Source organism: Penicillium arizonense (genome assembly GCF_001773325.1).
Source record: "Penicillium arizonense strain CBS 141311 chromosome Unknown PENARI_contig026, whole genome shotgun sequence".
Taxonomy (NCBI): Eukaryota; Fungi; Ascomycota; class Eurotiomycetes; order Eurotiales; family Aspergillaceae; genus Penicillium; species Penicillium arizonense.
In genome coordinates, this window is record NW_019173303.1 from 124,647 (window position 1) to 150,400 (window position 25,754).

General features: G+C 47.2%; 11 protein-coding genes across 11 annotated transcripts; 5 read left to right on the plus strand and 6 right to left on the minus strand.

Annotated features, from left to right (window-relative positions):
- Positions 1–198: 198 nt before the first annotated feature.
- PENARI_c026G11307 (GNAT family N-acetyltransferase) lies at positions 199–921 on the plus strand (the record flags this gene model as incomplete). The annotated part of the gene is made up of 1 exon (XM_022636008.1): positions 199–921. The coding sequence occupies one exon, from the start codon at positions 199–201 to the stop codon at positions 919–921; it is 723 nt and encodes a 240-aa protein (XP_022484234.1).
- An 89-nt stretch (positions 922–1,010) lies between these two features.
- On the minus strand, positions 1,011–2,976 carry PENARI_c026G06386 (uncharacterized protein; the record flags this gene model as incomplete). Its single annotated transcript, XM_022635958.1, has 7 exons — positions 1,011–1,562; positions 1,616–1,739; positions 1,795–2,216; positions 2,265–2,364; positions 2,421–2,494; positions 2,545–2,643; positions 2,698–2,976. 7 exons carry the CDS (start codon positions 2,974–2,976, stop codon positions 1,011–1,013), a joined length of 1,650 nt encoding a protein of 549 aa, XP_022484185.1.
- Positions 2,977–3,822: 846 nt separating this feature from the next.
- On the plus strand, positions 3,823–4,833 carry PENARI_c026G01512 (thymidylate synthase; the record flags this gene model as incomplete). The annotated part of the gene is made up of 1 exon (XM_022635894.1): positions 3,823–4,833. One exon carries the CDS (start codon positions 3,823–3,825, stop codon positions 4,831–4,833), a length of 1,011 nt encoding a protein of 336 aa, XP_022484153.1.
- A 276-nt stretch (positions 4,834–5,109) lies between these two features.
- PENARI_c026G05867 (AN1-type zinc finger protein) lies at positions 5,110–6,066 on the minus strand (the record flags this gene model as incomplete). The annotated part of the gene is made up of 1 exon (XM_022635948.1): positions 5,110–6,066. One exon carries the CDS (start codon positions 6,064–6,066, stop codon positions 5,110–5,112), a length of 957 nt encoding a protein of 318 aa, XP_022484224.1.
- Positions 6,067–6,730: 664 nt separating this feature from the next.
- PENARI_c026G03437 (uncharacterized protein) lies at positions 6,731–8,138 on the minus strand (the record flags this gene model as incomplete). Its single annotated transcript, XM_022635920.1, has 4 exons — positions 6,731–7,170; positions 7,220–7,616; positions 7,661–8,079; positions 8,129–8,138. 4 exons carry the CDS (start codon positions 8,136–8,138, stop codon positions 6,731–6,733), a joined length of 1,266 nt encoding a protein of 421 aa, XP_022484129.1.
- A 7,778-nt stretch (positions 8,139–15,916) lies between these two features.
- Positions 15,917–16,932, plus strand: PENARI_c026G06358 (uncharacterized protein; the record flags this gene model as incomplete). Its single annotated transcript, XM_022635957.1, has 2 exons — positions 15,917–16,065; positions 16,119–16,932. The coding sequence occupies 2 exons, from the start codon at positions 15,917–15,919 to the stop codon at positions 16,930–16,932; spliced, it is 963 nt and encodes a 320-aa protein (XP_022484188.1).
- Positions 16,933–17,879: 947 nt separating this feature from the next.
- PENARI_c026G05456 (uncharacterized protein) lies at positions 17,880–18,833 on the minus strand (the record flags this gene model as incomplete). The annotated part of the gene is made up of 1 exon (XM_022635942.1): positions 17,880–18,833. One exon carries the CDS (start codon positions 18,831–18,833, stop codon positions 17,880–17,882), a length of 954 nt encoding a protein of 317 aa, XP_022484195.1.
- Positions 18,834–19,372: 539 nt separating this feature from the next.
- On the minus strand, positions 19,373–20,487 carry PENARI_c026G07724 (uncharacterized protein; the record flags this gene model as incomplete). The annotated part of the gene is made up of 3 exons (XM_022635969.1): positions 19,373–19,412; positions 19,464–20,003; positions 20,057–20,487. 3 exons carry the CDS (start codon positions 20,485–20,487, stop codon positions 19,373–19,375), a joined length of 1,011 nt encoding a protein of 336 aa, XP_022484143.1.
- A 313-nt stretch (positions 20,488–20,800) lies between these two features.
- On the plus strand, positions 20,801–22,527 carry PENARI_c026G02870 (uncharacterized protein; the record flags this gene model as incomplete). Its single annotated transcript, XM_022635914.1, has 3 exons — positions 20,801–20,862; positions 20,971–22,425; positions 22,503–22,527. The coding sequence occupies 3 exons, from the start codon at positions 20,801–20,803 to the stop codon at positions 22,525–22,527; spliced, it is 1,542 nt and encodes a 513-aa protein (XP_022484259.1).
- A 366-nt stretch (positions 22,528–22,893) lies between these two features.
- Positions 22,894–24,442, minus strand: PENARI_c026G00776 (TFIIH/NER complex subunit TFB2; the record flags this gene model as incomplete). The annotated part of the gene is made up of 3 exons (XM_022635886.1): positions 22,894–24,130; positions 24,182–24,269; positions 24,319–24,442. The coding sequence occupies 3 exons, from the start codon at positions 24,440–24,442 to the stop codon at positions 22,894–22,896; spliced, it is 1,449 nt and encodes a 482-aa protein (XP_022484123.1).
- A 162-nt stretch (positions 24,443–24,604) lies between these two features.
- PENARI_c026G08454 (PaaI family thioesterase) lies at positions 24,605–25,672 on the plus strand (the record flags this gene model as incomplete). The annotated part of the gene is made up of 10 exons (XM_022635982.1): positions 24,605–24,631; positions 24,698–24,738; positions 24,809–24,821; positions 24,879–24,944; positions 25,057–25,099; positions 25,159–25,230; positions 25,292–25,338; positions 25,393–25,411; positions 25,479–25,557; positions 25,606–25,672. 10 exons carry the CDS (start codon positions 24,605–24,607, stop codon positions 25,670–25,672), a joined length of 474 nt encoding a protein of 157 aa, XP_022484241.1.
- Positions 25,673–25,754: the final 82 nt, after the last annotated feature.

The window sequence follows — 25,754 nt, forward strand, 5'->3', positions numbered from 1 at the left end:
TAGTTCGGAGAAGCAGCCAATCAAGTCTTCCTGGGAGAACCCTCATCACGTGATCTCGGTGCTCTCATCGAATCATATCAACGTGAGTCATTGGCAAGAAACTGAGATAGGAATATCAACATTTAAAGCTAGACTGTTGTTCTCTTGTTCTCATTCTTCAAAAGGCAACAGTAGAAACAATTGCATTGCATCTCAATCATGGCAGCACTACGTCCCAAAGGACCTTTGGTCTCCTTCACTCCGGCCCTACTGCCGTCGAACAGAACAATCCCAGGCCGAACTATTTCCCTAGAGAAACTTGAACTCAAACACGCAAATGACCTCTTCGCCCTCACCGGCGGGGATGAATCCACCCCCAATGCACCCCTCTGGGACTACATGTTCGACGGCCCATACAGCGACGCAGACAAATTCAAAGCCAGCATCGCAACAAAGTCAACCTCAACCGATCCATTCTTCTTCGCAATCATCGACAAGCGAAAGACCCTTCCGACATTCGGAAAGGCAATTGGCTATCTATCATTGATGCGGATTGTGCCCGATCACTTGGGCATTGAAGTCGGGAATGTCATGTACTCGTCTGCTCTCCAACGGACGACTGGTGCTACAGAGGCTATCTATCTTATTTCCCAATATGCGTTCCATGACCTTGGCTATAGGCGGCTGGAGTGGAAGTGCCATGCATTGAATGAGCCATCTCGTCGGGCTGCTTCGCGTTTGGGATTTACTTATGAGGGGACCTTCCGGCAGCATATGATCGTTAAGGGGAGGAGCCGGGATACTGCTTGGTTTTCTATATTGAAGGATGATTGGGATGCTTCTTTGAAGGTCGCACTGGAGAAGTGGCTGGATGAGAAGAATTTCAAGGAGGATGGTAGCCAGGTTAAGACTTTGCAGGATTTGAGGCGCGAGAGTGCATAGATATAAGCTGTTGGGGTGCTTTCTTTTCCACTTATATACCGAGAATTCAATAGATCTGCTATCTGCTGTTGGAATCTTAGAGACAACTTCTAAAGCTTTGAATCCTTCTTCTCGCCCTTCATAATCTCCTCGACCACCTTGGCCGCCATCAAAGTCTCCTCATCCTTGCAGTGTCTTCCAGCTATCTGCAATCCCACCGGGGCGCCCTCATACCGCTCAGGGCCCTCATACTTCAGCCACTCCCTCTCATCAATTTCATCCCGAGGGATATACTTCTTATCCTGTTCGGACAACACATCCAACTTAGGGTCAACAGTGAGCCCGGACGGGAACACCGCAGAGGGCAAGTCCGCCAAATTCCAGATGGCAGTATAGTTCCAATACTGGGACTCGCCCATAACGGCTGCAGCTGCAGGATATGTCGGAGATAATATAAAGTCGACACCACGACGCTTAAGAAGAGCGTTGTATTCATCCTTGAAGATTTCTCGCTGTTCTTGTAGCTCCCAGGTTTCGGCGTGGGAGAGAGGCGAGGGACGACTGTAAGACAGGGCCCATTCTGTGAGAGGGCGTGCTGGTTCTCCCGATTCGCGCATGAGTTCACGCTGTTTGGCGCCGGCGTCGGGGTAGTATAGGGCAGACTGTAACTCTATCAGTAATCTCATCTTGCGAATGAAGGAAACTCATTGCTTACAATAACTTCCCAGCCATGCTTGTGCTTATATGGTTCCCAATCCACCACTTTAACCCCCGCAGCTGCCAACTTCTCCTTGGCGTACCCGAGGGCCCGAGTGATTGGGGGATGCGGCCGAACCCATCTGTGACATCAATTAGCACATTTCCAGTGGAACATAAGTTTGGCTCCCATCATACCCATCATCCCACATAATAGCAACAGTCATATTCCGAGTCGGAGGAACCGTCTTCCACGGCACAGGCATCAATGACGTCTCATGGTCCCAAGGCTCCTGTTCCAACACAGCTCGTTGGAACAGTTCTAGATCTTCAACTGAGCGACTCGCCATTGGTCCAACTACACCTCGAATGGTCTCCTGGCCCGATGAAGCGACTTTAATTCCTGTTCCGGGATTACGAAGTGTCGAGGGACGGAAACCATAGGCACCACAAAATGCCGCTGGACAACGAATTGATCCACCGATATCAGTGCCAATACCTAGCGGGGCACAGCGGAAGCCCATTGAAGCGCCTTCGCCACCTGATGATCCGCCTGGGGTCAGAGCGCGGTTGTATGGGTTGACAGTTGTGCCGGTGATGTTGTTGCTGCAGCACAGGTGCTAAAGTATAGTTAGCTACTGGAAGAAAAATCTTGGATATAGCCGTACCATCAACGACTGGGGCTGATTAGTGCGGACGTGGAAGACCGCACCGGCTTTGCCGAGTAGCTGGATGAGAAGGGCATCTTCTGTGGCGACCTTGTCGACCCTGTTCCCATAGTTAGTGGTGGCTTCAAATTAACTACGGGCTCCAAACAAACTGACCATGCAACATAACCTGTATTGCAAGTTCGATTCTTGAAAGATAAATGCTCTTTCACACTAATTGGAACACCGTGCTGTCAAATGGTTAATTTCTGATAGTTATCAATTCATTTGGATCGCCTACAAGTGGCCCGACTAGTCTCCCTGTACGTCGGTAATACTCATCAAGCTCTTTAGCACGAGCGATTGCCTCATCTGCCATGAACTCAGTTGCAAAGTTAAGCTGCGAGTAATACATTAGCAACCAAGCAAACAAAGCAGACTTCCACTATCTCACCAATTGATGACCCAGGACGGATCTTTTCAAGAACGCAACCACCACCTCTTCTGCAGTCATATTCCCCTTGCTCATTTCGGCCACTAGTGCAGTAGCTGACATATCGGTAATCTTCAGCTCGCGCTCACTCAGTAGCCCACTTTCCCTAGGAAACTCAACCACGCTCTTCTGGGAAACAGGCGGCAACCTGTCAGCAGGGAGAAGCCATTGCTTCGGAATGGAGTTCTGTAGAATATCTCTGCCCTTCTGGGCCTGTAGCTGCCATCGTTCGAGACTCATGTTGTGGATTGGAATGAAGTATGTGGATGGTTGTGGCGGTCAGGGATCAGATAGAGGAGAGAAACCACCGTCGTACAGCTCACATTCCCCGCACAGAATCCATTATACCCCATTTGGAAGGCTGTAGCTATCTCGGAATCGGAAGGAAAAGTTCCTACTCGAATGTTTGTCCTCGGCCATCCCCGCGTGTAAGAGTGGAGGATCTTATCTGTCTGCTTGATAGGGAATTGATCGCTGCGGAGTAATTCCGCTATCTTGTCACTTGCATTTGAGGTTATTCAGAAGTTTTGAATGGGGACAATTTGGGTGAACTTGAAGATAGATCTATGGTTTCAATAGCAATCCAGTCCAATCGTTGTTCTTTTCGTGCCATTATTCTCATGTAAGGAGGGCGCTGAATAAACTTCAAGCATTCAAGATTGCCTTTTTTATATTTGGTCGTTTTGATTTATCATCTCGAGATGGTTTGTGCCTTTATAGTCTTGTTATAGAGACCGTGTTGTATAGATCTTGGTAGGCTGTTTCCCGACTTTTTGGGGTGGGCGGATTTCACCCATCTCTGTCCTGACCTCTTGATGGGCCTTTTGATACATTCAAAACAGAGCTGCAGGGTCAAATAAATTTCTTAAGATGGAGAATCAAACCAAGAACGATCACTTTGATGGCCTGGTTGATGCATGCAAATTCCCTTGTAAATGATAGCTGCACGTGACCACGTGTCGCGTTCGACGCGATCCGCGGATCCTGTCTCCTCTTTTCAACAGACAAGCAGACTAAGGCGTCCCAATCTACTGGCAAGTCAAGGCAGAAGGCCTCACAAGCTACCTCCTACCATAATACTGCACCATGACTCAAGATCAAGTCGCCCAAGGCTCCGCGGCACCTTCGCCGCCACACGACCCCTCGCACGAAGAGCACCAGTACCTCAATCTTATTCGTGACATCCTCTCTCAGGGCGAGCACCGGCCCGACCGCACAGGCACCGGCACACAATCAATCTTCGCACCACCTCAACTCCGCTTCTCCCTCTCCAAGCCCAACCCAGAAGGTGGCGATCAAATCCCCGTCCTGCCTCTTCTCACCACAAAGCGAGTCTTCCTGCGGGCCGTGCTAGCTGAACTCCTCTGGTTTATCTCCGGCTGCACTTCATCGCTTCCCCTCTCCGAAGCCGGTATTAAGATCTGGGATGGAAACGGGAGCCGCGAGTTCTTGGATAAGGTTGGTCTCGGCCACCGCGAGGAAGGCGACCTGGGCCCCGTATACGGGTTCCAATGGCGGCACTTTGGTGCTCAATATGTCGATGCCAAAACCGATTACACCGGACAAGGCGTCGACCAGCTCAAGGACGTCGTGCACAAGCTCATTAACAATCCTTTTGATCGCCGTATCATCATGAGTGCCTGGAACCCCGCGGACCTGACAAAGATGGCTCTGCCACCATGCCACATGTTCGCCCAATTCTATGTCTCGTTCCCTCCTGGCATGAAGCTCGATGAGAAGACTGGTCGCCCAACAGAGAAGGGCACCCTCTCTTGTGTGCTCTACCAGAGATCCTGTGATGTGGGTCTTGGTGTGCCCTTCAATATCGCCTCCTACGCTCTTCTCACTCATATCCTTGCTCACGCTGCCGATCTCCACCCCGGCACCCTCATTCACACCATGGGCGATGCTCATGTCTACCTTGACCACGTTGATGCGCTTAATGAGCAGCTTACTCGGGAACCTACGGAATTCCCCGAGCTGCGCATTAAGCGTGATGACCGTGGAAGCGCAGTCGTCGATGGCTGGAAGGAGGATGAGTTCGAGGTCATTGGTTATAAGCCTCACAAGATCATCAAGATGAAGATGAGCGTTTAATGTTTATAGATTTCTGCGGTCTATCCGAGTTACGATATCTGTATGATACCAGTTATTCCAGTGTTTACCATATATTGTTGGCAGACATCATGGCAATGCATTCAATATCCGATTCTAATATGTACATCCTCATATCATTAATAAAGCTTAATGATAAATGAAAATTCAGATGCATCGTCTCACATCATGCAAATATGCCGCTGGGTGTATCATGCTGTGTATATGCTCCGAAATAAACAAGAAAAGAAGGGTAAAAAGACGAAATGCCCAAATGCATCACGAACTCTCGAGAACAACCCCAGCACCACGCAGCAACACAATCGTGTCACCCTGCTTAACCTTCCCAGCACCAATAGAATCCGAGAACTCCAAGAAATCCCCAGACTCAACGTGAAAGATGCGCAACTTAGCATCCTCACCACCAACACGATTATTCAAATTCTCCACCCTCAACTTCTTAGCCGCATCATCCAAAACACGACCAACCTTCCACCGCGAATCGAAATAAAAGTCCCCAGCCGGCGGCTCGGCAGCCTGCGTCTCCGCCGTCCCAACAGTATGCAAGTAAAGCCTCTTATCGGCCGGAACAGAAGCATCTCCCTTCGCAGAGCGCTTCAAAGTATTAAGCGCAACGGCACGCGCAGCAGGACTATTCGGCTTAGGCTTCGGCTTTGGCAAAAGAGTCCCACTAGCAGCCGCCTGTTGCTTATCGCGGCCCCAAGTACGAACGCGCGCAAACATCGACTTGATAGTATCATTAGCGCTAGCGCCATTGCTCTGCCTCGCGCCCAGCGGGGTAATCTTGGCGCAATCGTGTTCTTCGCGCAGACGGTGCTTGAGGCAGTATTGGTGGTTACATTGTGGGCAGCGAACGGCGGGGTCTTTGAAGGTGTTGATGAGGGTTTTGCATTGGACGTGGTAGCACTGCTCTGAATTGTAAATGTTTGGTTTTTCGGGGGCGGTGCGGTTTTCTTGGTTGTTGTTGGTGGCTGTACCGTTGCGACGGCGTGCCCATTCGCCTTCGCGTGGGCATTTGTGGGCTATTTCTGAGCGGTGTTCTAGGCAGTAGGTGCTGTGGCAGGATTCGCAGCGGAAGGGTAGGAAGTCTAGTTGGCCGCAGTATTCGTATTGGCAGTGGCGGCCGATTGATTCGAGGTCTGTGTCTGCCATTTGCGTGAAGGATTCATCTTTGGGTGAGGGATTGCGCCCTTTCGAAGCTGTTATGGGGGACATGGCTATGAGAGTTGTTTCGGCTTGGAAATGAACTTGGGACTTGCAAGGTATAGATGAGGCTCCGATGCTCGAAGGCCCTGGCACAATCGACAATCGCCATGTGACTAATGCGGAGAAGATTCCAGGCGGCTTACCTAAGCGCGGAGATATCGAATCGGACTTAGTGCATGTATAACAAACATCTGGGAATATCTTGGAGAAGGAAAGAAAGCAGGGAAAAGCGAACAGCCGCGGATTAGTAGTGTTCAAGATTGACTTAAAACAGAGTTCTATAAAAGTTGGCTTTTCCCGAAGTTCAACCTTGGAATCACTCTCCTCATGCTTTGTGAGTAGCGTAATGATTTTATGTACAACTGATTATGTATACACTCACATATATTCCGAGACCTTCATGAGGTATCATGTTTAGAGCCAATTAAATAGTTCGTCTCAATAGATTGACATTCTGACGCGGTATATAAGAAGCATCAATTTGAAAATAAAACATTTGTTTCCTCCAAGCTCCGACAAGCAGTCTCAGGAAGCAAACACCATGTCCACAATAGTCCAAAGAAAGTCGTCACCGAGAAAAACCAAAACGTTCCTCTGGGCTGTAAGGCATCTTCAAGCAACATAGAAGGAACAGCCTTTTTTCCCTTTCGTTAGCAACCAGTCACCACATAAATTAAGTCGGTAAACACACCTTGGAAATACCATACCGATTGGCATAGTGAAGACACATCAAAAGACTGGATCCAGTAGTCCGAACACGCAATGGGAAAACCTCAGCGTTGATGATATACTGAATAGAATTCCATCCTATTGCCCAACCAATTCCAACAAAATAGATGAAGACAATTGCCACAATAGCTGCGTTTTTAACAGATCCTGACTCATCACTGGAGGAAAATGACTCGACTGTGAGATAGATTGCAACATATAACATTGCAACCTCCTGTACAAGAATTCCGGATACCAATGATCGCTTTCGTCCAATATGGTCGATCAAGAGGACAGCACATATTAAAGATGCAATGAATTTGGCTGCGCCAAAGACTGCTGTTATGAACAGTTTCTCTGATTGGCCATTGATACCAAAGAGGGAGAATAACTCGGGTGCATATGCTGTAGGAGTGTGAGAATTAATACCTAAATGGGAAAATATCTCGCTTACTGGTGATGGAATTTGCTCCAGACCACTGGGCAAGAATCTGTGCCGAAACCACAAAAAGTAGGCTTTGCTGGTTTGACTTGATGGTCAAAAGTTCCATGATAGATTTGAACCAGGATTGTCTCATAGTCTGATTCTGGTCTGTCTCAAGTTCATCTTGAATTCCTTCAATCACAGTCATGATATCAGGGTGTAATGCAGGTAGGCTCCATAAACTTCCCAGTGCTTCCTTCGCTTTATGCCAATCTCCGATCTTGCACAAATATCGAGGACTCTCTTCGCACAAAAATGACGACAGGAACAAAATGCCTGCAACAATGATTTGTATACTCTGTGGAATGATCCACTGTTTGGCACTATCATTCGAGATATGCAACGAAGCCCCCAAAGCAGAAAAATACTAAACAGGTTAGCGACATCGACAATACACTCTGATCCACTTACCCCAATCATGATCCCAACGTATTCAGACATGGCAAACATGCTAACAAGCATACCTCGAGCATGAGCAGGTGCAATCTCCGCAAGGTATGTTGGTGCCACAACACCCGCCTGTCCAATTCCAAGTCCCATTATGCAGCGGCCCGCGTACACCTGCCCCAAATTCCCAGAGGCAGTTATAACAATAATGACACCAGTCATCCAAAGCAGGCAAAGCTGTCGCATCGACCACAGCAGTCCAATTCGTTCACAGAGGAAAAAGGCGATAAGGGCTCCGGGAATACTTCCAATATGGACCATAGACGTGATATTCGAGAGACGATTGGCTTGTTGAGATGAGTCGAGATAGCTGGCACGAATGTCGAATTCACGGATAAAGGATTTTTGCGCGACAGTCGTCGATATAATGCCCTCGTCGAGACCTGTTTCTTAGTATACTGGTTTGGTATGTAAGGATAAGTGGTGACTCACCTCTCGACATCCCCGATAGCCCAAAGCAAAATGCCGCACATATCAAGCTGAGGCTACAGCTTTGAAAAACTGAGCAGTATCGTCTGGACATCTTCATGGTGTGTCGTCGGCGTCAAAGTGCAAGACAATCAACGTTTCTGTGGCAAGACTGAAGATGAGAAGTGGAAGAAGACACTCTAGCCACCACATGTCCCACTTGGGATTTGTTTCCCATTTACTAATATCCTGGTCATTTTTATTATTATGGGCTTGTTAAGGGGAGGACTCGGTTGTCAAGTGTACTCCGTCCGATGGAATCCACTCTCAGCCCTACAGGGCTGAACTAAGGACAAGCTTTGGATTGTGTCTTGACATTCGACGAATCATGTTTAAGCTATTTAACGCTTTGTGCAGGAATAACGGCATAGAGAATCCTGCTGCCTGCGTGCCCGCTAGGTAAGATCCACACGTACGCAATTTCGTCCAGGTAAATCTGCCCACGAAAATGGTAGACCAGATTCTTTTTTTGCGCAAGGTACTCACTCATGAACTGATTGTATATTTCTCATGTAAATGTCTGAATGGAAGATATTAAGCTTGCTTGAACATACGATCAATCTCCGCAAGAGCCAGGTACCATACCATGCGCCATTTGAGCATACCAGCCGTTCTATAAGCGGAAACTTTTCACAAGGGCAAGATACATTTCCCACCCCCAAAGATTACACGTAGGAATACATGATAAAGCAGAAAGTGTAACAAAGGAGTTGAAACGATTGACACATGTCGGAGCTTGACTCTAGGTTGGGATACAGGTGTAGACAAAGATGTATTTCGATAAGCAAATTTTCTTTGCGATACTCATTGAGTCCAGGAATAGTGAATGCCAGATGAAGTGCAGGAGATGGTGAGATATTCATGGACTGCGCTTTGTTTGTTCTGCCCAACTGAGGTACGCGCCTATGTCTCAGGGTCCGCTTCATTAACGAGGATCCAGGCATCCACAGCTTTTCGTAATTTCAATGGCATATCTCGAGTCATTGGGTTCAACTTCGCTATCCGCCATGTAATATTGTCGAATTTCGTTTCGAACGTGAGTCTAGTTCCTTGATAGAAGTCTTTGTTGACAGCTGTCCAAGGATATCTGCAGTTGTTTGTCTTGAATTCCTCGCTCAAGCTGTCCGCATCGATGTCATCAATGTTACCCTGAATCAATGTTGAGAGTTTCATATCTCTTTCATCAAATGAAATTGAATCCTCAAAGGTGATCCGTTGGTTTCCATTTCTTGCAATTTCCACAGTAATCATTCCAGAGTGCAGCGAACGCTTCGAAATAGTCTCGTGGTATTCCCACTTGGCCACTGGATGGAGCCTTCAATCTCTGTCCCTTGTTGCTCTCAGAGCTCCCATTGCTATCGGTGGCTGCCACTAACCGTTGACTTCCGGCTTCTTTGCGGGCCTCATCGTTTTGCGCGCAGGTGGATTTTGAGAAGCGCGCGTAGCGTCTTGTCAGACACATCGCTGATCGTGCGGCCGAGTAGTGTGGGCTCGAGCACTTCTTCTCTAATAGGCATGATGATCTATCTAAGTCGTGGGTTGGTTTCGTACGAAGTTGGTACACATGACGGAGCGATCAGTGTATGATTTTGCGCGTGGACCCCGACGCATGGGGACGCAAATCAACGTTGAAGTCGATTACAACTTACAACTGACGCATTACAAATAATGGCAAGCGTGCGATGTGCCAAGTCATATTGCATTTACACCTGTTTCCCTATATTTCCTATATCTGATTGCCCTTATTTCTGCTTTAGTGACGTTATGTCAACGACACCTGAGCTATTACTAGGTGAATCTTGTAAGCCCCAGTATCATAGTGGCTCCTTTGTCTCATGAAGCATTTTCGTCTGACCTGTCAGTGGATCATTCGACGATTTTTATAAACCATCGATTGACTGACACTAGGACGAAGTTCGGTAACTTAATAAATAGTGATACGCATGTATACTAATCATTGGCAACACTGGCAACGGAAACTTTTCAACCCAAAAAGAGTTTAATCAAGTAGATGGACGAACAAACTAAACTACTAACTAGATAGGGGCGGGGGAAAAGCGACAAAAAGGAAGAACAAAAAAGAAATAATAGGCCCGAGCCGCGGATCGAACGCGGGACCTCGCGCAGGAGTGCTTAGGTTTTGGATACCCTAAGCGCGAATCATACCACTAGACCACCCGGGCTATTAATGAAGTTTCTGTTCATATTTGACATCTTGAGCTAGCAAGAGTTGCTGTTTGAATTTGATTACTTTTAGTCGGCAGTCTATTTAGTGTATCGACATGTATTTAATTTTAAACCTTTATGGACTTATTCTTATTGAATGCTAAACACTTTAATAATTTTCCCTTCATCTATTCATAAGGACTTCCCATAAATTATTCATTTAGCCTCTAAGCATTGGCTTTGTTCACGAAATCCAGCCTCAGTCTCCTCGTGTTTACTATTGCCAAGCAATAACTATTATCCTGATAGGAGCCTAAGTCCCGAAAGACTCTGCCGCGATTATTGGGGAGAGCCCCGCTGTTGTAGAAACCGTTCTATATTCATCGCTAATAGACTGTGGCTATTTGCGAAGCTACCGTGGGCGTCCCACGAGCGAGTTGCATAAACTTCTCTCCGCTAGTAATGCACTATCAAAGCATTATGACAGTTCATGTCTATATTCTCTGATTGCCTGCTAATAGTCGAGCTCCAAAAAAATGCCGCGTAGCCGTATTATTCAAAATATTACCGAATCAGCGAACTCATTGTGGTATTGCAACCTAACGCTGCCAAAATTGCTGCAGACAGTTTAAGATAGCGATTAGCGTGGGTCCATGTTCTAGTTTCTCTTGCGTTAGTAACCCTTGGGTCAGCCCGTGGGGGAGATAAAAAAAAATACGTATTGTCTACAAAGCCAAACGTTTATGCTACTTAGTATTCGCAGACCTCTCATATAGATTGGACTAACCTTTACTTCCATGCTAATCAACAATCGGTCTGGCGTCGTCTTATCTAACGCCATCTAAGAGTCGAGAAATAAAGTTAATATATCTATACCATACACCATGTACGATAAATTTGAACCGTTTCGCAGTCTTTTGAATATCCAGCACATGCTCAATTAGTGACAGCTTCTTAGGCTAATACTCTGCTTTTCTTTTTAGGTAAGAGATACCTAAAAGCATGTGTAATTAACTAGAGCGACAGATGGGACTGGGGAATACTTTCCTACCTGTGCGAAGGCGCTTGCTATTAGCAAAGTAAGCGTACAAAGCCACACCACTACTAGAGGCAGACTATAGTAAGTATAAAAGTGAGTATGGACTTATCATATCATGCTAAGTTCCTTGTCCTATACTTTAAGTAGTATATGTCGTAATATATTAAGGGGCACCGCGAATAAGTTTACCGCAAGATCTTCTGAAGAACACAAAATAGCAGGCAAAATGACCAAAAGACTCATAATGTCAATAATTGAAGAATCACTCATATAACAGCCCGGGTGGTCTAGTGGTATGATTCGCGCTTAGGGTATCCAAAACCTAAGCACTCCTGCGCGAGGTCCCGCGTTCGATCCGCGGCTCGGGCCGTTACTTTTTTAACTCCTTCCTGTATTTTTATCCTCAATAACATAACAGATACTCGTGTAATGGATATCAAATAAAGCGAGATTTTTTTGGAGACATAAATGCATTCATTCATCATAGTGCAAGAAATTTCCGGTCCACAGGAGGACCCGCGGGCACTCTTAAGCCCAGGAGTCTATCGAGATTTTCTTTACACGCCGGAGTTTCACGATCGAGTATACAATTCTCGGATCAGAACATGAGTACATAAGAGCGGTATCCAACAACCTCAGCTGCCACGGTTGGAGGTAATCAGATGAAGAGACTCAACCGTCTCCTTATAACCAAGGAAGAGGAACCCTTGATTCGAAGAGCTTGCTCCCGCTGTCGGTCAAATAATTAGCCAATTGGGTTGCATATCTCACATACAACATGGTAGGAGTAGCGTTCTGGGGGCTTTTATTGCTATAGTTTTGGGGGAGGAACTTATAATAGAGATGAGCGAGGTATGGGATGATTAGCACTGCTTCAGACTCCTAAACTCTGCACAAATTGAAGATATTTGGTTATTTATTTTAGGCCTATTGGCAACAACTGAGAAGCCACCTTGCTCCAGGTAGTATTACCGCAGGGACAGAAGGGGCTTTACTCAGATATTACATTAACTTATCTTGGTTGCTCTGTTCCTGTCAAACTTGGGATTTATAGCGGTACTTCCTTCCGCAATCTCCCTTTGAGACGAAATCATAGTCAATGGTATTCCTATTCAAAATATTGGCTTAAGTAGGCTTTCTTTGATTGTCTTTCGCTATTAACAAGCGCGCTAGAGCTTATGGGCATGTAATAACGGCGGATTGGGATACTTTTAGTATACAAGGATTAGGTTTAATATTGGAGCTACTCTAACGAGCAAAGGCTCCGTGGCTCTTTTAGTAGCCTACGTATAGTACAAATAGACTGCAAAAGCGATTATATGGATGTACTCCGTCCATACTTGTCTTGCACCTACGCGCATGTATGATGCGCCCCATCCATCAAAATCTCGCTCCACAGTATTTGCCAAGACGCTAATAAGCGAGTAGCGGTGTGAAAAAGAAAATGGATCTACGTATTTGTCCAATCACATTGGACTATAATACTCCATTTTCGCTTGGGCTTCGGATAATCTATTATTCCACTTAATCTTGAGTCAACGTCTAACAGACCGACCTTTTCAGAGGAGCAAAATGCAAAATGCAAAATGACAGGCCCGAGCCGCGGATTGAACGCGGGACCTCGCGCATATAAGCTTAGGTGTTTGAATACCCTAAGCGCGAATCATACCACTAGACCACCCGGGCTGTTATGTGGAAGGCGGCTCAATCCTTGAATACACTAAGTCATTGTGCATTCTGGAGGGGGTTGTGATGTCAAGGTGTTGCGATTTATAACCAGGTTTTTGACAGACCTTTCCGTACTCGTCGAACAAAGCATGGGTTTCTACCGAGTACATGAATGTTGACCGAGTTGTGAGTGACTTCCAAGAGCTTACCCGAAGCACGGTCTAGAATCACTAGTCATATTCTGGTAAATAGACCTGGTACTAGGTTGTTATAGATAATTCATTTCGTTTCCATACAGTCCGAATGCCCATGTAAAAAAAAAAGTTAGGTGTCTCTTGGGTATTTAGTCGAAAGAAAAGAACATGTGCCCTTGGGCGCGCAAAACCGAGTAGATGTCAGTATATATATTTTTAACAGCAGCGTACAGTATATTGGATTGAAGACATTCATATACCACACCTCCCCTCTTCCCTTAAATATCAAAATTATAACCTTACCCTATCCTTGTTCTCTTAACCCTGTTCCCGGTTATCTCGAATGTAGCTACAGTCATGGGCCATAACTCTTCCCACACACCCACCTTTACACAATCTATGTGATTGTCCCCGGGCACTCGAAAAATGGCAAAAAGAAGGTGTTAAAAAGAGGTGTTAAAAAGAGAGGAAAGCAGGGCGAAATAATCCATACAACGGTGTGCATACTTCGAGGCTTTTGTGTAGAAACTGTTTAATACTTCATGGCATTGTACACTTTTATGACACCTGTTGTACCTTCTTGACTCCACTAGCCCCAAGCATACTTGACATACTCTATAGGGCTATATAGCGTGGCGCCGTTCCTTCCCCAAGCCAAATGATTTCTTATATCCTCCTTGAGAACACCATCTACCATACTATAGTTGACCCGGTCCCAAGTCTAAGACCCTGGAAGCAGGTCATACTAAGGGTCTCATCCCGGAATAGCAATATCGCAGAAAGTCTACTGCTGGCTGTGCTACTGTCGATCGCGCTGCCCATGTAACCTAATCACACGGAAAGTAATAATCAAACTCAGTCCAAGTGGTCACCCTCTTAAGGCAAATACGAAGGTTTGATTGCCGAGGCGATACATGACCCAAGTTATGGAAAGCCTGACAATTCCAAAAAGTACACCAGGATAGAGTCCTCTCAATAACGGCCATCATCACGACATAGCCGCGTTCGTCTCGTATTGATATATCAAAAATTACAAGATCCCAGACATCAGAAATGAGCTAGACGCATCTCTTCTAGGATTGTAAACCAGTCAGTGATATTATTTCAAAAATCAGAGAGGGTCCCACCAAATACTTATCTTTGAAAGGGGAAAAAAAAAGAAAACAACAGGAATACAAACCTAGCCGGTCGGTTTGACCACTTAAAGTCGCGAGAAATACACATATCTAAAGGTCGGTGGAGCACAATCCGCAAAATATATTACGTGCGCAAAGATACCCAACAAAGGCGCCCATTTAAGAACGTACTGGTCTTCCCAATCATTTCTTAGATGAAATATAGCCCAACGGATACCTACGAAAATGGTTGCCAACATACCCATCCATCGATTCTACCGTGGCCAAGATAATACAAAGAATGAAAATCTTATATTAAATAAATTCCGAGTAATGGCAACGTCTATTTTACCTTTGATGGAAAAAATCCGAAAAAAAAATCAATTGATGACTTGGATGAAAGTGGGCTGACTACTGTTGGCCAACCTAGATCGAAAATTTCATAGCAGCCCGGGTGGTCTAGTGGTATGATTCGCGCTTAGGGTATCCAAAACCTAAGCACTCCTGCGCGAGGTCCCGCGTTCGATCCGCGGCTCGGGCCTGTGATTTTTTGTTGATTTTTTGTACTGTACATAGTTATCATTCCCTTCAGACATGCCCAGTAAATTCTCCAAATTTCGGCTAATGGAAGTCAATTATTTGATAGATCCTATCTATTTGTGATTAACTTTACTATACGTCAAGTAATGCTAAGCCTAAGTCATTGTTGGTATGGTTCCTGTGAAGAGGGAAATCGTAAATTCTAAAGTGAAAGGTACAGCCGTTCATAATTCACTGGGATTATTAGATAGAATCCATCGTGCCCTCCTATTGGAGAACAGATCGGAGCGAAGCTTTAATCGTTTTGTTAGTTCGTTGGGCAGACAGGAATTGCAGATTCAAACCCTATCTCCTTTAACTGCCTAAAGTCGAAGGCGAAAAGAAACCCCACAATGCAGAAGTCGGTGAAAAGGAAGAGTCACAGGTCTCAAGGCAACTCGCGTAGACAAATTCTGTTATACAGTCGGGGGAATGCGGGGAGAACCATACATCATTCCCCTTGGGGCAATCGCACGCGTTAAGCAAAATTGGTCAAACTTCTAGAATGAATGTCCCTGATTATACGGGCGATCATTGTGCGGCGACTCTGCCAATTAGGGCTCACGACACAGCACCGGTGGCCGGCCCGGTCTCGGGTATGATTGGCTCGGTTCGCCGATGTGCTGGCCCTGAGCGGGCGATCTATAAATGTTCGAGTGCTCGATAAGATGTTGGCATTACATTATACGTCTGTCCTGGGGTTATATCTGAGGGGTTGGTTTCCTCAACTATTTTACTCTCTCTTCCTCTCTCTTTCTTTCTCGTTATTTCCTCATTTTCTTCCAGCGTTGATCCCTTGATCTATTCATTGATCCACAGTAAGTCTCACAATTTGTTCTGCCCCGCGAAGTCCTGATTCTAATTGTAATAGTATCTTTCAAGCATATACACACATTGCGAAACGATTGTTCTGTCTCTACAACACGAATACCAGACTGCAAGACGGTCACGAATAGCATGATAGCGTTGCCTTGAACGCATTATATCCACCATGACGCAGAACCTTCAACACCAAGACCAGGCATTGCCATTTGGCATTCACCGGACTCGAAGCCGCATGGCAGAGCTTTTGGCGGCCGATGTGCTCGTTGCTGCAGGTTCAGCAACGCTGATTACCCCGGCGGTGATGATCTTTGATAGGTAATTCTTTCTGATCTATATTCAACCAGGAACAAACTAACAAATTTGTCCAGACTTGTCGTCGAGAAATCTTTCTACAACCAACCTCTCTTTCCAGCATTCCGCAGACACCTCTGGTTCTCCATCACACAGCCCGCAACCTTCTTAACATCCCGCCCCAGTCTCCTCGTCTGGTCCCTTTATACAGCAACATTTGCAACAGCCAATGCCTCCGAGACCATCCTGGGCAAGTGGTACCCAAAGATCGACCACGCCATTGCAGGCATGACAACCTTCGCCACAACATTCATAGTCAACTCCTCCGTGGGCATCTGGAAGGACGTGAAATTCGCCCAACTATTCGGCCAGCCTAAGACTACACCCACACCGACACCCACACCTACATCTACACCCACACCAACATCTACAGCATCATCCACAACGGCCCAACCAAATACCAAAACCAACCCCAACCCCATCCCCAAAACCGTCCGCTCAATCGGCCGCACCCGCATCCCATTAGCAACATACTCAGCCTTCCTCCTACGCGACGGCCTAACAATCTTCGGCTCCTTCAGCCTACCAGCAATGGTCTCAGCGTCAATCCCTGACTCAATCGCCTCCCAAGAATACCTCAAGATCCTGATCGCGCAACTAGCGATCCCAGCCTCAATCCAGCTGATCAGCACACCAATCCACCTCCTCGGATTGGACCTCTATAACCGGCCGCAAGTTATGCCTACGAAAGATCGCGTGAGTCGTGTTAGTCGCGACTGGATTGGCGCGTCATTGTTGCGCATGTGTCGCATTATCCCCGCGTTTGGCATTGGTGGTTTTGTCAATACTGAGGGTCGGCTTTATTTGCATGAGAAGGCTGAGTCGGATTAAATAAGATTAAATAACATAGAATACAGAATACAATATACCCTTTTCTTTTTGTTCACCATTGTGTGTTCGATTCACTATAAGTTACTCCATAGTGTTGCTTATCGCTACCCCTCATGTCTCACCGGCCCGGTTGTTCGCGCATCGCATCGGATCGGCCTGCCGGTTTTTTTTTTCTTCTTTTTCCTTTCCGGGGTTTTCTCGCTTGGAATGTTTAATGACGTGATCAGGGCTATTTGTGTCCGTCTATAATCATGATATTCTTGCGTAGTGCTTGGAGATCCCCATTTTTAACACATCGAGATCCCGACATAGATCACCATTCCGATCGCAGTACTAGTACATCTTCGGGACCTGGGCCCGATTTATTGCATATATATTGTTCTTGAAACTAGATCATCGAATGAGGGTTTCATCTTCGTTCTATACTAAGTACGGCAAAGTGCCGATTTACAACTATGATGTACCCTGTACTCAACTACAATGACTCGAAGGGACAGTCAATCTTGATCAGACAATTAGGATGCTATATATTGACATGGGCTCGTAACATCGTGCTCTCGTGCGCTCCGCAAAGGGTAGTATACACATAGTTCGGATCTGACTCTATGAAGGAGACAAGGGTCCCGGGCTGACCCAGAGGCATGTTCGCTCTCTCGGGTTTCTCTAATTCAATCATGCAAGAAGATGAAGTGGCGCAGGCGAAGTCCGGGGCGGGGTGTTTCACGCCGGCTTCATGTTGATTTGTTGGTGTGGATTCAACAGTGGAGCTAGGGCTGATCGACGAACAATCACCAGGTCAGATTTTGCCCGAAAGTACGCCCGAATTTGCGGGTGGACTGTGACATTTGTGGTGTCGATCATCTCGCCAAGAGCAATGGTACTGCAAGATGCAACGGGAAAGAAAAAGGCGTCGGCCTAGATGAGGATTTCGATAACCATCTTCCAGATCATCTGATATTGGTGTCCATGGCTTCAGTCCCGGACGTACGTCCCTTAGAACCTGAACTCGTAGCCATAGAATCAGTAGCCAGCGAGTCTGCATGTTGGAAATCACCCAGGGCGCGACTCGGGTCGACAAAAGATGGGTAGTGGCCCGCACCATTCAGCGACGAGGACCGCCACATATGTTGGTGGGCGATATTGACCAGTTTACCCAAGACGGCAATCTCAAGCTTCAGCTTGATGCTGTACAGCGTGGCCTTGAGAGTAGTCTGGTAGATATAGAAGTTCATAAACTCAATCACCATCAACGCGATATCCATGAGGATACAAGAAACATTGACAGCAAGCAGCTGCATGATAGTCTTGCGACTGACATGATCCTGATTCATGCGCAACATACGATTCGTCTCCCACATGTACATAGCAGAAATAATGACCTCCTGCACACAGAAACCAGTCAACTGCAACTTCTCCATAACATCATAGCCATCAACAGACGTCTGGGAATTGGAAAAGTTGGCAACATAAGTGAGCACAGTAGTTGGCACATGCAGCAAGAAAATATTGGTGATGATCATCGTTTTCACCCATCGCAAGACGCGCATGTTCTGAATGACAAGATGCAGTCGCGAATACAGCACAAATGACTGGCCGGTGACCATCGTCCACCATCCGATGGTCAACAGCGTAACGGGCAACCAAGTCGCGGAAGTGAGACCGAAAAATTTGATCAAATAGCCGACCGAGTAAGGCAGGATTCCCACGCTGGATACCAGCATGCTCCAGAAGTAGGGGCCTTCATATCGTTTGAACGTGAGGAAGATGAGGACGATCAACTCGATTACGTTGTACCACGCGACGCCAACAAAGGTTGCAATCGTGATGCGGACGCCGATGCTGTTGCCGGTGTAGCTGCCTGTAATCCAGTTGCCTGGGCTGGAGTCACTGCTGGAGGACATATCATATCCCAGATACGATCTGAGATCAAGATTTTTCGAGGTTCAAGTGCCACAAATGGTTTTTTTTTTTCCGGCGCGGGGTTTTCCCCTGTAATAATTGGAGGCTGGTTCTGCCCCCAAGGGATGCCAAGTGGACCAAGTGTAATAGTTAGTACTTAGTTGTTCTCGCTTGTTCAATAAGATCTTCGACTATCGCTCTGCTGGGACCCACTTGCCGCCTTGATGTTACGATGTATGTCATATGGCTGTTAAGAGGGCTAAAGTTCTCAGGGGTTAAGCTTATTTAGATGGAGATCTGATCTGATAACTACGTATGGAGTATATGTCATATGTATAACCTATTGATATATAGTATGTTGAAGAGAAACCGGAGTCCTGCAGACAGGGAATGTCGGTTGAAATGGGTTGGAATGGCCCCTATTCGTTCTGGTTTGTTATTGGCCTTGAATCTGACATGTATGTACGAATTGGAGACATGACATCAGACCAGTACATTAGGAATAAGCAAGGTCCGAAATTACAAGAAGCTCTGGAATCCCCTAGAGTGCCGGTGTGTCTCCAAAAACACAGTCCATCATCCTATAAACAATTAGCACCGATCCACCTTAACTAATAAAAGGTCAAACCCACATAGCAGGATAGCGCGTCCCAGGGATCTCCGTTCGGTCGATCAACTCCCGAATCTCCGTCAGCTCCTTCTCCGATAAGTTCAGAGAAACAGTACGGGTATTCTCGTCAAGGTTCTTGATCGACTTGGTGCCAGGAATCGGAATTATATCAGAACCTTGAGCAAGAAGCCATGCAATAGCCACCTGAGCAGCAGTGCTGCCATGGTTACTCGCAACCGCTTTGAGTCCCTGAACTAGTTCCAAAATCTTCGGGAAATTCTCCTCTCCATACTTGGGAAGCATGCGACGGAAGTCATTCTCGGGGATATCGGAAAGCGATTGGATTTGTCCAGTTAGAATGCCGCGACCGACGGGACTGTAGGCGATGACAGCAATACCAAGTTCACGGCAGGTGTTCAAGATATCAGTGGTTGGCGACTCAATATCCAACGCGAAGGGACTGTATTCCACCTGGTACGCAGCGATAGGGTGGATAGCATGAGCACGGCGGAGAGTCGATGCAGAGCATTCAGATAGTCCGAGATATTTGATTTTGCCTTGGCTAGAAGGTGGTCAGGAAAAGAGATTCCGGTCATTATAAGCAGTACAACATACTCTTTCAACTCAACCATAGCCTCAATAGTCTTCTCAATAGGCGTCACACCATCAACCCGATGGCAGTAATAAAGATCAATGGTCTCAACACCAAGTCTCTTCAAGCTCTTCTCACAGGCAGCCTTGACATACTCCGGATCCGAACGGACCGTCTCCAATGCGCTGTTATGCAGAGCGAACTTGGTCGCCAGGAAAACATCGTCGCGATTGCCTGACTCTTTGACCCACGCGCCAACGGCATCTTCGCTGTCGAAGTATACATCGGCGGTATCCCAGAATCTGGAACCAATGGCATGGGCATGTTCAAGGAATGCGACCTTGTCTTCGAGTGTACCGGCAGATCCGTAGACACTGCCGAGGCTCATGAGTCCCAAGCCAACGGCAGGGACTTGAGGGCCGTTGCGGCCAAGGGATCGAGTGGGAAGCGACATGGTTGAAGAGGATGTAGATGTAAAACAATGCTTGGTTGTGATAAAGATAAACCACCCAGGGAACACGGCTTATATAGCAGTACCCGGAGAGATTCATTGCGTCTAACTCCGACTTTCCCAATCAGCCGACTAAAAAAGATGTCCGAAGTATAGAAGATGAACACGAGGTGGGGACTTACTACCTCCCTTGGCCAATGAAAAGCCATAAAAAGCGAGCTGTCCAATAGCTTCGCAGTTAACGTTAACCCCGATGCCCCTCGACTATATTGCCCAGAACATCCTCTGACTCCCTCACTTGTCTGTGTATACCAACATGTACACAGGAACCCCACTGACTCGTAAGAGAAAGGTCAAAACAGGCTGCAAGACCTGCAAGTAAGGCTCGGTCTACCCCTCCACATGAGTCAAGCTAAGTGTATCAAGAATACGCCGCGTAAAATGCGATGAAGGCCGACCGGCTTGCCGACGCTGTGTATCAACCAGCCGAGTCTGTGATGGCTATGGAATCTGGGGAGGTGGCGGCACTCCCTACGCACAGCCACAGAGCAACCGGGATCTATCAGTCTACTGCACGCCCGTGCCAGTTGGCAGTCTCAACCACGAAGAAAATGTCTGCTTTGACTGGTTGATTAAACGAACTATAAAGAAATTTGCCGGTCTATTTCCCTCGGACTTTTGGGAGACATTGATCTTCCAAGCTAGCGCGCAGGAACCTGCTGTGCGCCATGCTGTCATTGCCTTGTCGTCTGCTCACCGGTTCGAGCAACATGGACAGGGGACGCTTGTTGCAAACAAGGTCAATAAAGAGCGGTTTACGCTTCAGCAGTATAACAAGGCGATTCAATACCTGCGCAGTAATAAAGCTGATAGCAGCCATTCGCTCCGCGTGGCGCTGATTACGTGCATGCTTTTCGTCACGCTGGAATACCTACGTGGCCAGTACCAGATGGGAAGTGCACATCTTCGACATGGCATGAAGCTGCTTTCCGATGTTTCTGTGTCGAGGCCACGATCTACGATGGCCCCGACTATCCTGTGCACGGAGGGAGATTTTGCCTACAAAGCCTTGGTCGACGCCTACTCCCGACTAGGCACTCAATCGGCTACGTTCGGCCATGTCCCTTCACATATGTGTGTCGTAACGCAAGATCCACAGACTACGACTATTCCCTATATTTTCACCTCGCCCCTAGATGCAAGACGCACACTGGATGATCTCTTGAACAGAGTCCACTGCCTCGAAAGACACTATCACGACCATCACACAGCCGACTCACCAACAGACCACAAAGAAATGGCCGAAACACAGAATAAAATCATCACCGACCTAACCCTCTGGCGCAAAGCATACACATCCACCCTATCCCGCCTCGACAACACAAAAACACGCGGCAAAGACAAAACCGGCTACCTCCTCCTCCGAGTCCACCACGAAATGGCAACAATAATGGCCTCAGTATGCCTAACCCCCTCAACCGAAGACCAAGAATTGATCTTCGACTCGTACACTGAAAACTTCGTAACAATAATGAGCTGCCTCCTGGACCTCTGGAAAACATGGACATCAAACAACTTCCAAGAAAAACACCTAGCAACCCTAACTGCGCAATCAGACGACCTTAAAGCCCTTTTCCAAAACTTCAAAACAATGTCCGACATGAACACTATACTCGAAACATCCCTCCTAGAAATCCTCGAAACATCAGAAGACATCACTGCCCACCTCCTCCAAACACCATACTGCGGCGGGGCCAGCTTCACCGTCGAAGCAGGCTATATTCCACCGGTCTACTACACAGCATTGAAATGCCGTGTGCCACGGATTAGACGGCAGGCTGTACGGACGTTGCGCGCCGCGCCGCATCGAGAGGGGGTGTGGAATGGGCCGCTTTTGGCTGATGTTCTTGAGGAGATCATAACTATTGAAGAGGGGGATTTGTATGCTGGGGATGTGAGGGTTACGGGGCCTAGTGGAGGGTTTCTTCCTAAGCCTATTGATTTGTGTTTACCTAAAGTGCCGGCTGGGATGAGGGTTTCTGATGTTAGGGTCATTTTGCCGGATGATGTTTCTGGGGAGACTTTTGTTAGTTATCGGAGGAGGGGGATGGATGGGGAGTGGGTTAGTTATAAGAGGAAGGTTGGGAGGTAGTATAGTATAATTTATAGTATGATATGTCGTTGCTTGGTGGATAAGTTACTTGTAAATCGATGATCTACAGGGCATATTTCTTTCTTCTGTCTTGATTATAACCTTGGTTTATTGTACAATTTTCATATCATGGCCTTGTAAGGACATGTGATTCGTTAATTCGTAATATGCTTCCAAAATCCACAACGCCCCCAAAAATTTGATCTTGCTTTTCCTTATCCAAATTCAATGTAAGCAGCTTTGCACCTGTATCACAATCACTTGCCGCCTCCCTTTTGGCTTCGCAAAAATGCTGCAACCTGTTCATGCCGAGTGACAAAAAACATTCGTTTCTTTTCGGACTTCCAAACCAACACGCCAATTTCCGCAGCATACTGGCAAGGAGCCGAATATTCCGCCAGGCTGGTGAAGTCTTTGAACAGGAAGCCAGCTGTGGCCCGAAGGCGGTCTCGCTCCAGTTGCCAAAGCCGAATTTGATCTGTGACGGTGGGCGGGAGCACAGATGCTTGGACACCCTTGACATTGGAAGTGCCGTGGCCAGCGTTATGCTTGCGCAGCTGTGGGTGCGCATGCGATAATAGGTATGATATGATCTGATCCGCGGTGATTCCCATCTCAATGGCTCGGCGGACAGATTGTCTGGTGATCTTTCCTGTAACCAGATTGGGGAAGCGGTATTTGAGGTTTGTGAAGAGGGAGATGAGGGAGATTTGGAGGGGCGATGAAGTGTAGGCATAAAGCCGGTAGTTAGTCTCAATGATGATAAATCCCGAGCCCGAGCCACTAGACTGACTAGCCGGTCCGGTGAGGGACCCGGTGACAGGATTGCTCAGTGCGCTGGAGTCGGAGGTAAGGGTGGTTGCGAGACGCGTGGGATAGAAGCACGGTGCGTCGGGGTCTTCCTGGTAGACAATGCCAAAGTCGGCTAGGTCGGTGAGGGTACGGAGTTGATTTGAGGTCAAGTGCTTCTTCTCGTAAGAGGCACCGAGTTCCAAGCTGCTCAGCAAGAACAGGAAAGAAAGGACCTCGACACTGTCCATGCCGATGGCCTCGGCGCTTTCGACGTAGAGAATCAGAATATTCCAGACTTGCGTGTTGACGTCTTGTAGTACAAACCCGAAGCCATCCTTGGTGATGTCGACGCGGGTTCCTCGGATTTCGACCAGATGTCCAGCTTGGAGAAGCTGCTTGACGCCCTTACTCAGATTGACCATGTCTCGTTGTCCGCCAAATGCGCTAGTTCCAACCATGTATCCCATCACACCTTCCCATTGTCGCCTGGCGTACTCGTCTAGATCGGCGATCGAGGTCTGCGTTTCACCGGGACCCTGGGAGAACACACCGAAGGAGTGCGAATCCTCGGCGCCCATGAGAGCTTGTCGGAGCGAAGAAGCGAATGGGTTGGTGACCATGTAGGCTCGGGTTTTCTCACCGGTGAGTGTCGTAGAAAGAATGTGCAGTCGTCCTAAAATTGAAAGCGCATTATCCCGTTGTCTTGAGTGATCGTCAGTCTATGGAGCTCAATCTGTCAGATAAGGCGCTCACTTCTTGCTCTCTGTGTTGACCCAGATTTCCAGATCAGCTGTCGGAAGAGGGTCTTTCAGATACAGAAGTGCCATCACAAAGCATTTTGCTAAATCCACGTTAGTGAATCATTTGCATTCACGTAGATGAGCTCATACCCAGATCTGGCAGCATGCGCCGGAATATCGCGAGAGCTGTTGATGGCTGCTGGTATAACTTGTAGAATGTCGTCCCTGGGAGACCCTCCAGGTACTCAAGGGGACGGGATGTCGCGCTGGCCATGATGAGACACCTGAAGCAAAGAAAGAAAAGAAAACAGCTGTGGTGGAAATGACGCTAGTACGGTGGCCGGAGCGGCAGAAAATGGCAGTTCCGGGGGATGAGCCCGCCGATTGAGAGTAGAATGTTGGTCTTGTCTTTCACTGTCCATTCCTTATTTGCAAAATGGCTTCTTTGAAATTTGTTCGCTCGGTAAGTTTGTGTATGCCCGCTGACTCCCAATGATTGTTTACTAACGTATATAACCTTCATCTATAGGTGTGGGAGTCCTTTCGGGCTACTTCGGGCCTTGAGCCTCGGTACGTGAACATGCGTTTCTGCTAGAGCGATGAATGAGACTAATGGTTCATGATAATTGCCTGTTTGAAGTCTCTTGAACAATGTGAGCACGAGCTAGGTTCTCTTTGGTTACATTCAACTAATCAATGACGGGTTACAGCTCCGTGTCACTGCTGCCCGTCCTGGTATTGTCAACTTTGAGCTCGATATCCAGAAAGAGCATACGGTAAGTCCATTTGTGCAAATAAATTCATCTTGATGACTGTGATGCATCTTCGAGTCCTTGTTTGGCTCACCCGGCCCTATTAACCCGTCTCTAATATCTACTTCTCATATAGAACCGCCTGAACATCCTCCATGGAGGCACCATTGCCAGCATGGGTATGCTCATACTTACATGTTGTATAGGTATTCTGATCAATTGCTTACCTGCATGATAGTGGACCTCGGTGGCTCGTTGGCGGTGGCTTCCCGTGGCCTGTTCTCGACTGGAGTGTCAACTGACCTGAACGGTGAGTCTATCAAGCGGTGATCATATATTGAGTCGCCGTCTAATGCAAGAATCGGCTCTAGTGACATATCTCAACTCTGGTGGCAAGATCGGTGACAAGATCTTTGCAGTATGTCTATCTTCCCTTCCTCCCAGTCTTTGCAGTGCTAACTACCGAGTTTAGGAGGTGACCTGCGACAAGTGTATGTCCCTCGTTCCAATATCTCTTTTCCTTGTCTGGGACAACATTGACTAACACATTATATACAGTTGGTAAGACACTCGCCTTCACCAATATCAAATTCACAAACCTCAACGGGCACATTGTTGCTCGTGGAAGTCACACCAAGTATGTGCCCACCTCTCTTATGCCACAATGCAACTCCTAATCCTTTAGATATGTGACACTGGCATGGAAAGATCCTCAGAATATCGTCGAGGAGATTAATAACTCTAAGGAATAAGCGTATCAATCAATCTTCGTATAAAGGCGCAGGCTGGCGTGGATTTGACAGGAGCCTTGTGGTATCCGAGCCAAACTCAAAT